The sequence below is a fragment of the Setaria italica genome, chromosome VII (assembly GCF_000263155.2).
Source record: "Setaria italica strain Yugu1 chromosome VII, Setaria_italica_v2.0, whole genome shotgun sequence".
Classification (NCBI taxonomy): domain Eukaryota; kingdom Viridiplantae; phylum Streptophyta; class Magnoliopsida; order Poales; family Poaceae; genus Setaria; species Setaria italica.
In genome coordinates, this window is record NC_028456.1 from 22,035,567 (window position 1) to 22,044,587 (window position 9,021).

At 54.4% G+C, this 9,021-nt stretch overlaps 1 protein-coding gene across 1 annotated transcript; it reads right to left on the reverse strand.

Moving 5' to 3' along the window:
* Nucleotides 1-2,967: 2,967 nt before the first annotated feature.
* LOC101781275 (formin-like protein 2) lies at nucleotides 2,968-6,221 on the reverse strand. The gene is made up of 4 exons (XM_004975807.3): nucleotides 4,531-6,221; nucleotides 4,238-4,434; nucleotides 3,885-4,120; nucleotides 2,968-3,777 (listed from the first exon to the last, which is right to left on the reverse strand). The coding sequence occupies exons 1-4, from the start codon at nucleotides 6,015-6,017 to the stop codon at nucleotides 3,112-3,114; spliced, it is 2,586 nt and encodes an 861-aa protein (XP_004975864.1). The 5' UTR covers nucleotides 6,018-6,221; the 3' UTR covers nucleotides 2,968-3,111.
* Between the last annotated feature and the right edge of the window lie 2,800 nt (nucleotides 6,222-9,021).

The following is a 9,021-nucleotide window of genomic DNA, read 5'->3' on the forward strand; positions in this document are numbered from 1 at the left end:
GAGAGAGCAGACAGGAACCGCTCGCGCTCGGCTGCAATTTGTGTGCGCGAACCGTGGGAGGTGGGGGTGCGAGTATTTAACCGCGTACGGGGCTCGCGGCTTGCCCTGTTTGGGCGCGGCCAACGACAGGCGTGCCGCGTACCGGCGCCAGCGTGGGCCGAACGCCACACCCGCCGGTCGGGCGCCACGGCATGTGAGAGCTAGATGGAGCAGTGTTGGATGTGTTTATTGAGGTCGCTACCTGTCCCTGCTGCCGTCGATCGTGACCGACGGCACCGGGATATATAATCAACTTCGACCCCCACCAACGTAGAGTCCTCCCAACAATCTTCTCGATAACACGCAGCATTTACCGGTGCAGATCAGACACGGGATAGATACGCGGCGGCCGGTGTCCCAGCAGCGTTGCATGCATAGACACAGCACGCACCGCGAGTCCCACGCCACGACGGGAAGAGAGTGCTGCTGTGCCGTGACCCGCCCGCGCGCTAGCACGGTGCGTGGCTCGCTTGGCACTTGGCATCGTATAGCCTCATTCTCCTATGAGCTGCCTTTATGCCTTCCGCGACCCGGCAGAAGTCCACCTTGCTTTCTCCGGCTACAATCGTGTACTGGGCCTGCTGGCGCATCTCTGCCTCGCCGCACTCGCCGGCCGGTGGCAACACGAGAGCCAGACGCACTACTTCAAAAATATGAGCATTCGTAACATTACCGGACAGGTTTTCGTCCAGTAATAACGCGCGAAGTTAGTACCGAATTGAAATATTCCATCTTCGAAGATCTTTTAGTACCGGGCATTCATCCGGTACTAACGCGTGAAATTAGTACAAGGTAGAAATATTCGATCCTCGGAGATCTTTTAGTATCGGGCAATAACACCAGTAGCTCGTGAGGTACCATTTCGTACCGGTCAATAACATCACCGGTAAAAGGAAAGTATATCTAAATCAAATGTGCTCTGTAGGTGAGATGGTAAGGAAGGTTTGCGTGAGGCTTGAGGTCGTGAGTTCGAATTACCGCCTACACGCATATTACGCGTGACATTCACGTGACTTGTGACTTGCGACTTGCGACGATGCGCATGTGCAGGGACCTCTTGGCTGTTCACATTTAGTACTGGATATTTTGAATATTTTGACCGGTACTAAATGACGTGGCATTTAATATCGAATAAGCGATACTGGTTAGGCGCTGGGTAAGGTTACCGGTCCCAAAGATCGATTCTCCTGGGAGATGCCTTCTTCCTTAAGTTGTAACGTTGAAGCTGTTGCGTTGTTTTGTCGTCTGAGCAAAAAGATATTTAACATCATTCAAAGTTTGTCGACGTATTTGGATATCTACTACAGTGATTACAGACCTCAGCTCAGGATCACGTACGTGGCTGAAGGTTTAGACAGTGGTCAGTGGCTCACGCTTGAACCGCAGCCTTGCAAATGAACATCAACTTCAACTATATCTGCAGGCTCGAGTAGAGGGGATGGCCGGCGTGCATTTGGATTGGAATGAAGAATATGCCGAGAATTTGTCCATCGTCATGCTCATGCACTCACCAATTCAAAGGCCCCATGACTTCACGAGAACGGGCTACCACACCTTTGCAGTAGGCTCGGCCCAGGGAGAACATGGAGGCCTGGCTGGACCCGAGGAGCTCAACGGAGTTCAAACACTATTGGGCCGGCTGGTCTGGCCCTCTCCGGCTCGCTGGGCCCGGGGAGAGAGCACGTGGCAGACATAGCGGCAGAGAAAATAAACAGGGGTTCTGAACTGAACGTGGCGCCCTGAAACTCTGCAGGTGACGAATTCGAATTCAAATTCCACTGGGGCAAAAAAGTAAGCGCATGGAGACAAATGTGGATAAAACGAGGAGACAGACAAACGGCAACTTGTGTTGCAGAGATCGTGCGCGCGGTGTGGGGAACCTTTTGTCCCAAGTTTGAATCCACCCGCCACACCTCCGCACGTTGAAGAAGCTAGATTCTCCACAGTTATTTTGAGTATCAGATGCATAGGTTTGCGCCATCGGATTTGAGGCCCTGTTTGGGAAGGGCGTGTTAAAATTTAACAGGGTGTTAAACTTTAACACCCTCAAATAAAGGTGTTAAACTTTAGTATCTTGAGGTGTTTGGATGATCTGTTAAAATTTAACACCTTAGGTTGTAATTGACAACTTTACCCCTCATTACTCCTCTCAATGGCAGCCAAATACCCCTTCTTCCTTCTTCTCCTTCCTCCTCCTTCCTTCTTCCTCCTTTCCTGCGCCTGCCGCCTCCGGCCCCACCCCTGCTCGGTCCACGCCGTGCCCGGCGCCAACGTCGGCGTCGGCGCTGCCGGCCGCCCCGTCGGCCCCTCCCCTGCGCATGCCGCCTCCGGCCCCGCCCCGCCGCCGGCGTCCCCTACCGCGGCGCTAGCGGCCGCGCCCGCCCGAGCCCCCAACGCCACCACCGCGCCCGCCCGAGCCCCCACCGCCACCACCTGCGCCGCCCGCCGGTCCCCACACCACCGGATCGGCCTCGCCCGCGCCCGCACCCGCCGGCCGCGCCAGCCGCCGCCCACGCGAGGCCGCCCGCGCTGGCCGCCGCCTGCCGCCCGCGCGAGCCCGCCGCGTGCTGCCCAGCGTGGCATCCCGACGCAGGAGCGGCGCGGACCGGCGGTGGCGCACGATGGGCGGACCAGCGGCGGCGCGACGGGCGGACTGGCGGCGGTGCGCGACGTGCGGATCGGGGAAGGAAGATGGGGGCAGTGGAGGAGAGAGAAGAGGAGAGAGAGGGGGGCAACCAGGGAATAAGTGGGGAGGGGGACCACTTTTAACACCTTTAGCACATTTTAACACCCCCTCCATGTGTTTATGAAAAGAGGGGTGTTAAATTTTAACACTTCATCTTTAACACTTGTGTTTGGCAACCAAAAGTGTTAAAATCTGTTAAAAAGGGGGTGTTAAACTTTAACACCCCCTTCCCAAACAGGCCCTGAGTAACACGGAAATGCACGAATTCACACGAATGCACACGGAAACGTAGATCTACAACGAATTCATTCTAAACCTCACTAGATCAAGAACAACGCAAAACCAAGAATTACAGTGTTGTTCCCTCCCCGTTCTCGCAGTATCGGTCACACATTGCTCAGGGCACCGTTTGATCCGTGGCAACTCCTGTTGGCTCCCCTCACCTCCTTGCACACCCTCTCCAGCATCGCCAAGAAGTCCCTGACGATGACGAAGATCCTGAGCGGGCTGGCCTCCTCCTTGCCGACGTCGCCGTGGTAGTACTCGGTGATGTCCCTGACGTGCGCCAGGACCCGGCGCTCGCCGTCCTCCAGCTCCTGGATCACCTCCTCGGCCTGCGCCACGAAGGGTGCCATGAAGGCCACGAAGCACCGGCCCCTCTCGTCGCCGGCCAGGTCGTCCGTCCCCACCAGCGCCCTGATCCGGGACAGGCCGTGCGAGAGGCTGGACACGGAGGTGGTGAGCACGTCCAGGTCGACCGTCGCCGTCTTCCTGACGTTGGTGAGCTCGGCGGCGAGCCCCGTCACGATGTCCGGCGCCTCCGCCGTGCGCGCCGGGGGCTTCTGTGACCGGATCATCTCTTGGACCACGAAGTGCAGCAGCGTGGTCTTTCCGTCGGTGCCCTTGACGTCGGCGAGCTTGAGCAGCGTGTCGAGCTTGAACGCCATGGCGCCGCCCCGCGCCGTCCCGACGTTCATCCGGTTCCCGGTCTTGAGCACGGCCTCCAGCAGCTTCAGGAACAGCTTGCTCGACATCAGCTCCCGGCACGCGTCCTTTCAGACAACAAGAACAGCATCATTGGCAGTAACATTAGTACAATTTGATCATGATATAAATTATTAATTAGTGCAATTAGTTCAAGGAGCTCTGTGTCGCTCACCTCGAGCATCGCGAACGACTTCCTGATGTGGCTGACTTCGTCGGCGAAGGTCTCCCGGTAGAGCATGGCCTCGACGCGCGCGAACGCGCACGGTATCGTGAGCACCACCTTGACGAGCCTCTCGGCGGCGACCAGGCTGCCGACGTCGCCGTCGTAGCCTTCCAGCTTCTCGACCTCGTCCTTGGTCGGCGCCATCTTGATCAGAGCCTCCAGCTGCTGCACGGCCAGGCCGTTCCCTGAACCAAACCAACCCGACCAAACCATGTTAAAAAAACGAGCCAAAGATCCGCGCTTGTTCCGTGTCGCTCACACTGAGGCGTCGATCCACGCGCAGTTTATTATTCGATAGTCACCTTGCAGCAGGGCGGCGTAGATTTGCTCGGCGCTGGCGTTAACGGCCTTCATCAGGATGGTGATGTTCTGCAGCCTCTTGGGGTCCAGGACGTGGTGCCCCAGCGAGGGGCTCCGGCTCTGGGCCTCCTCGTGCTTCGCCGAGCACCGAGCGCCGGCGTTGTACCCGAACAGCGACTCGATCATCTGCTCGTCCAGTCTGTGCCAAGCATCAGCCAGCGGTTACCATTTCGAATTCATTCGTGGCCACTGATCTCAGGGGAAGAGAGAGAGAGAGAGAGGTATTCAAACTTACTCGAACGAGCTGGACCGGATCCTGTCCCACACCATCCGCCGGTTGGGCGCGGCGCGCACCTTGTCCCAGTGCAGGGGCTTCAGCTTGGGCAGCGCCGCGCCGTTCTTGCCCACGGCCGCGCCCTGCCTGAACAGAACCGGCGGCGCCGGGAGGGCGGGGCCACCGCTCCTCTGACCATTCTGCCGTTGCGGTACTAGCAGTGGAGGCGGCGGCGGCGGCGGTGGGGCGACGGCCGGACCACCGGTACTTGTCTGGACGTTCTGTCGTTGTGGCACTATCAGCGGCGGCGGCGGCGGCGGCGGCGGTGGGGGCACGGCCGGACCACCACAACTTGGATGGACGTTCTGCTGCTGTTTTACCATCACCGGTGGCGGAGGTGGTGGTGGCGGCGGCGGCACTGTTTTGCTACTTGCGGCGTCCGAGCTCATGGTGTCCGCCACTGCTTCTGCTTCTTTTGCATGGCACGCGCTGCTGCTCTGAAATCTTAGAGACCTGACGGACTGAGCAGTTCCCCGTAGCTCGTGATCGTTGAGCGACTGCGATGTCAGCACGGACGCCGAAGAGCTCGGGGACTGCGCGCGGCGCCCCCGATCCTCACTGCTCGGCGTGCGCGGGCCCAGCGGCGAATATGGACGCGCAGCCTTGCTCTTATCCAATGGCGTCGCCGGGGCAGAGCCCCACCGCTTCGACCGGACGGAAGGCGACGGCGACACGCCGTCTGCCTGGCCGCTCTTGGTGAGCTCGGAGTAGGAGAAGTGCGACGAATGGAAGCAGCACGAGGAGTGGACCGACCCGGCACCATCGTCGGAGCAAGCTCCGCCGCCTTCCTCGTCATCGCACTTCGGCTCCTCCTCCTTGGGCCCGGCCATCCCCGGCGCCGCCTTCCCCCCACCTTCGCGCCCGGCGTCGTCGAGGTACGGCTTGATGGCGTCCAGATAGAACATGCCCGGGCCTGGCTCGAAGCTCACCTTGTTGGTGCCGGCGTTCAGGTCGGCGCCCCCGCGCTTCCCCTGAAACCTCCTGCACGTCAGGAACACCACCAGGGCGGCGAGGAGAACCAGCGCCGCCCCCGACAGCGCGGCCGCCGCGGCGACGACGACCAGCTGCATGCTTTTCTTCTTGCTCCCGCGCTCGCCGTCACCACCCCCGCCGTGCCGCGTCGGGCTCTGCCTCGGCGCCGTGGCATTCCCCCTCTCGTGCTCGTGGGCGACTTTCCCGGGCACCGGCAGCCGCGCGTCCTTGTGTAGCAGAGGCAGGTGAGCACGAGCCGGCGCCGGCGCCGGAGAGACTCCATGGCCATGGCGCTGCTTCTGCTTCAGGCCGAGAGTGTTAAGACCACGCAGCACTCTGAACTTCGCCTCGCCATTGCCGGCCTCCTTCGTCCTCTCTCCGTTGCTGGTGATCAAGAAGAGGAGACCGGCGAAGGACGCGATCAAGAGGAGGCAGAGCAGGAGGCGTCGGGATGGACTGGGCATGGCGGCAGGCATCAAACCATTTCAAGGGGCCGGACGGGATGGATCGATGGTGGGAGATCAGAGGAGGGGTGCTGTTTGGTTAGGACTCTGGGAGAAAGCTGCAATGGCTGCGAGATACAATCATAACAAGGATTGGCGCCGGCAGGCAGCCAGGCACGTACGCGGGCAGCTAAGCCAGGCGTCAATGCCACTCCAAGAGCAATGGCAGGTGCACGCGCCAGTGCAGTGACGGCATTTGTTGTTGCATGTACCTGCCGATGCGCTTTTGCGTTAGTCTGTGTCCATGCAACTGCGTCCTGGCTTGTCTAGATACGATCTCCGTGGTAATAATCGGTAGTAATTTTCATTGAGATAACTACATGGAATTTTTTCTGATCTGTTCATGAATGAGATTACTAGATGAGAACTCGCTCCTTCCAAAATTATAAGTATTTTTTCTTTTTTTCGAAGCAAATTATAAGTGTTTCTAAGGTTGCCACAAGTCAAAATATCCTAAATTTGATCAAACTTGTAAAAATCTAATAAAGGGAGCGAGTGTTTTAGAGCTTCCTAACACTAGATGTAAACTATGGAAATTACTTTGCAATAGATTTAACTATGCTCACTTGACATTGTAAAAAGTATTTTTATTCTCTATAAATTTGATTAAAACTTAAAATAGTTTGACTTAGAATAAACTAAAAAAATGCTTATACTTAAAGATAGGTGGAGTAGTACACTATCTCAAAGTTCAGAAAAGAGTCGTCTTTCCTGATAATGCAGTGCTAGCCCTGCTCCAGCAGTTTACAGTTAAGCAGGTGTTCAGTGCTAAAATCAGATCAGAATATCAGATAGACACCATTGGCAGCTTATCCGATCCTGTACACGATCCGTTACAGCTCAGTTTCAAACTTGTAAAATACTATTGTGCACAGAATTTCACATCATTTCATATCGTTCCCTCCTGTTGTATTCGTTCACCTGTCCCTTTGTATGTTTGTTGTGTGATCTGCAGACTTGTTTTTTACCCCAAGGCTGCACTGCCACTGGTCCCCCTGCAGCAACATTGCCCCCATCGTACTGCTGATCCGAAAGACCATTATCTGTGACCCCGGAAATGATTCAATTCAATGCTCCTGGTCTCAGACATTTGAATTTGGTCTTACTGCGTGTCAGGAGTTGTGTATTTATATAAACTGTACCATACCCTGGCCCTCTGTGTTGTTGGATTGGTGAGCATCTAGCGGTAGCACGTGTGGGGGCCTGGGTGTGGTTGGAATTGAGTGCCGCCAAAGGGCCTCAAGCCGTTAGTTCTTCCTGGCCATCTGGATTCATGTTGTTACTGACAAAAGGGGCGAAACAACAAATGAGGTTGATAGCGAAAGAAGGCGCAATGAGCACACTCGAGAAAAGAAACCAGGAGCTAGATACGCACAGAAAATCCGCTAGAACAGGTCTTATGAGCTCGTTAAACCACATCGTTAAGCAGGAACATTAGTTAATTTCTAGTTATAGACTTTATGCTAGTATCAAAATATATTTTAGTGATGCCATTTCTATATCCTTATATTAAATATAGTACTCATGTATACTACCCATATCACATGTGAAGTTTTCAGTATATACAATTAATCTTGACCATCGATGTGTTTACTGAAAACTAGTATAGTCTAATATTGTGTACTATTAAAGAGTTTGGACACAAGCAGAGCTATAAACACAGCTCCTCTTCAGTTTCAGCAGTTCATTCGAGAGCTACGACGAGCTCACGTACTGTGTAGCGGACATGGCCCCATTAGGCCATAGTTTGTGATTTTGGTGATTGAGTGATAATATAGTCATTCGGATTAATGCTTTGTCTAGCATGAATCTTGTAGGTTTTCTAGGTTCCAAGTATGCAAACCAAACTATGGCAAGTTCCAAAATCATGGCATTCAAGATCCAGAGATAGAATAATTCTAGAACATCCAAGTGATAATATTTTTTATACTTGCATTGGACGAGTTGAAGAGAAAAAGGAACCATCGGATCTTTCGATGGTCCACAGAACAATCGTCGGACTAAGCATCGGAGCAATTGGTACAACGCGCAAAAGGCTGTCTGAGTTAAGGCCACCGGATGTTCCGATGCCCTATTTTTTAGTAGCGTCGGAGCAATTCTCAGAGAAGGCAGGAAAAGACATATATATAGCACCGGATGTTCCGACGATCTGGAGTTGGAGGCGTCGGACGAAGCATATTTACTTTGAAAAGTTCCAAAGAGGTTTTGGTCAAAAACCCATCAGCACCGGACGTTCCGACGGTACAATCAGACGAAGCATCGGAGTATTTTTGTCAGGAGGTCCAACAACTACTGGCGTCAACAGTGGCAGCGAATGTTCCGATGCTCGCAAAATGTGACCATTGGAACATCCGATGGTGTATTTTAACTAGCCGTTGGAGCAACGACTCTTTGATGCCTTAGGCTATTTATACCCCCTCCACTCGTCCATTTAGAGAAGGCAGGAAAAGACATATATATAGCATCGGATGTTCCGACGGTCTGGAGTTGGAGGTGTCGGATGAAGCATATTTAATTTGGAAAGTTCCAGAGAGTTTTCGGTCAAAAACCCATCAGCACCGGACGTTCTGACGGTACCATTGGACGAAGCATTTTAGTATTTCTGTCAGGAGGTCCAACGGCTATGTGGCGTCAACAGTGGCAGCGAATGTTCCGATGCCTGCAAAATGTGACCATTGGAACATCCGATGGTGTACTTTAACTAGCCATTCGAGCAACGGCTCTTTGATGCCTTAGGCTATTTATACCCCCTCCACTCGCCCATTTGGAGTAGCTAGAGTGTGCAGGAATCCATTGGAGATCAAGACTCATCAAGAACACATCCAAGCCACCAAAAATGCATAAGTGATCAATCAAAAGCTTAGCACAAGCTTAGGAGAGTGATTAGTACTAGAATAGGCATAGAGAGGAGAGAGTGCAAGGTGTGCCTACCTTGTGATCGATTCTAAGAGTGAACCACTGTTGTACAAGGTGTGCT

What these genes read in the sequence shown, in the direction of transcription:
- LOC101781275 (XM_004975807.3), bottom strand. Translation starts at nt 6,017, where the DNA reads ATGCCTGCCGCCATGCCCAGTCCATCCCGACGCCTCCTGCTCTGCCTC. An exon ending in ATCCGGTCCAGCTCGTTCGA is followed by an intron (nt 4,435 to 4,530) that starts GTAAGTTTGAAT and finishes TGCTTGGCACAG; the next exon opens with ACTGGACGAGCAGATGATCG. An exon ending in AGTCGTTCGCGATGCTCGAG is followed by an intron (nt 3,778 to 3,884) that starts GTGAGCGACACA and finishes GTTGTCTGAAAG; the next exon opens with GACGCGTGCCGGGAGCTGAT.